This window comes from Wasmannia auropunctata, unplaced genomic scaffold (genome assembly GCF_000956235.1).
Source record: "Wasmannia auropunctata unplaced genomic scaffold, wasmannia.A_1.0 LD279566.1, whole genome shotgun sequence".
NCBI lineage: Eukaryota > Metazoa > Arthropoda > Insecta > Hymenoptera > Formicidae > Wasmannia > Wasmannia auropunctata.
This window is the reverse complement of record NW_012083324.1, coordinates 1-374: the sequence shown is the minus strand read 5'-3', so window position 1 is coordinate 374 and position 374 is coordinate 1. Positions and strand designations below refer to the sequence as shown.

Genomic DNA, 374 nt, shown 5'->3' with positions numbered 1-374 from the left:
TGTATAAGAGACAGAGATAAACCTTTAGACAATCACATTTTCGCATATCGTCGTTATTATTGTCTCAAAGTTAAAAGTTACATTATACTTGGTGGACTGGGTGGATTTGGCTTGGAGTTAACCGACTGGCTAATATTTCGAGGCGCTAGGAACGTCGTGCTAGTTTCACGAACTGGAATAAAAAATGGCTACCAACGCATGAAAGTTAAACTGTGGAAGTCGTACGGTGTAAATGTTTTGATTATCAAAAACATTGATGTCGCTAACATTCAGGATTGCGAATATCTCTTACGAACTGCGGAAAGAGAAGGACCAGTAGACGCGATATTCAATCTTGGCGTGGTATTGAAGGACGGTATCCTGAAGAATCAAAC

The 374-nt window shown here is 39.8% G+C and overlaps 1 protein-coding gene across 1 annotated transcript; it reads left to right on the top strand.

The window, feature by feature from the left end:
- Positions 1 to 6: 6 nt before the first annotated feature.
- On the top strand, positions 7 to 369 carry LOC105461726 (fatty acid synthase-like; the record flags this gene model as incomplete). Its single annotated transcript, XM_011708238.1, has 1 exon — positions 7 to 369. A coding segment is annotated over one exon (363 nt), but the record flags the coding sequence as incomplete, so codon positions are not given.
- Positions 370 to 374: the final 5 nt, after the last annotated feature.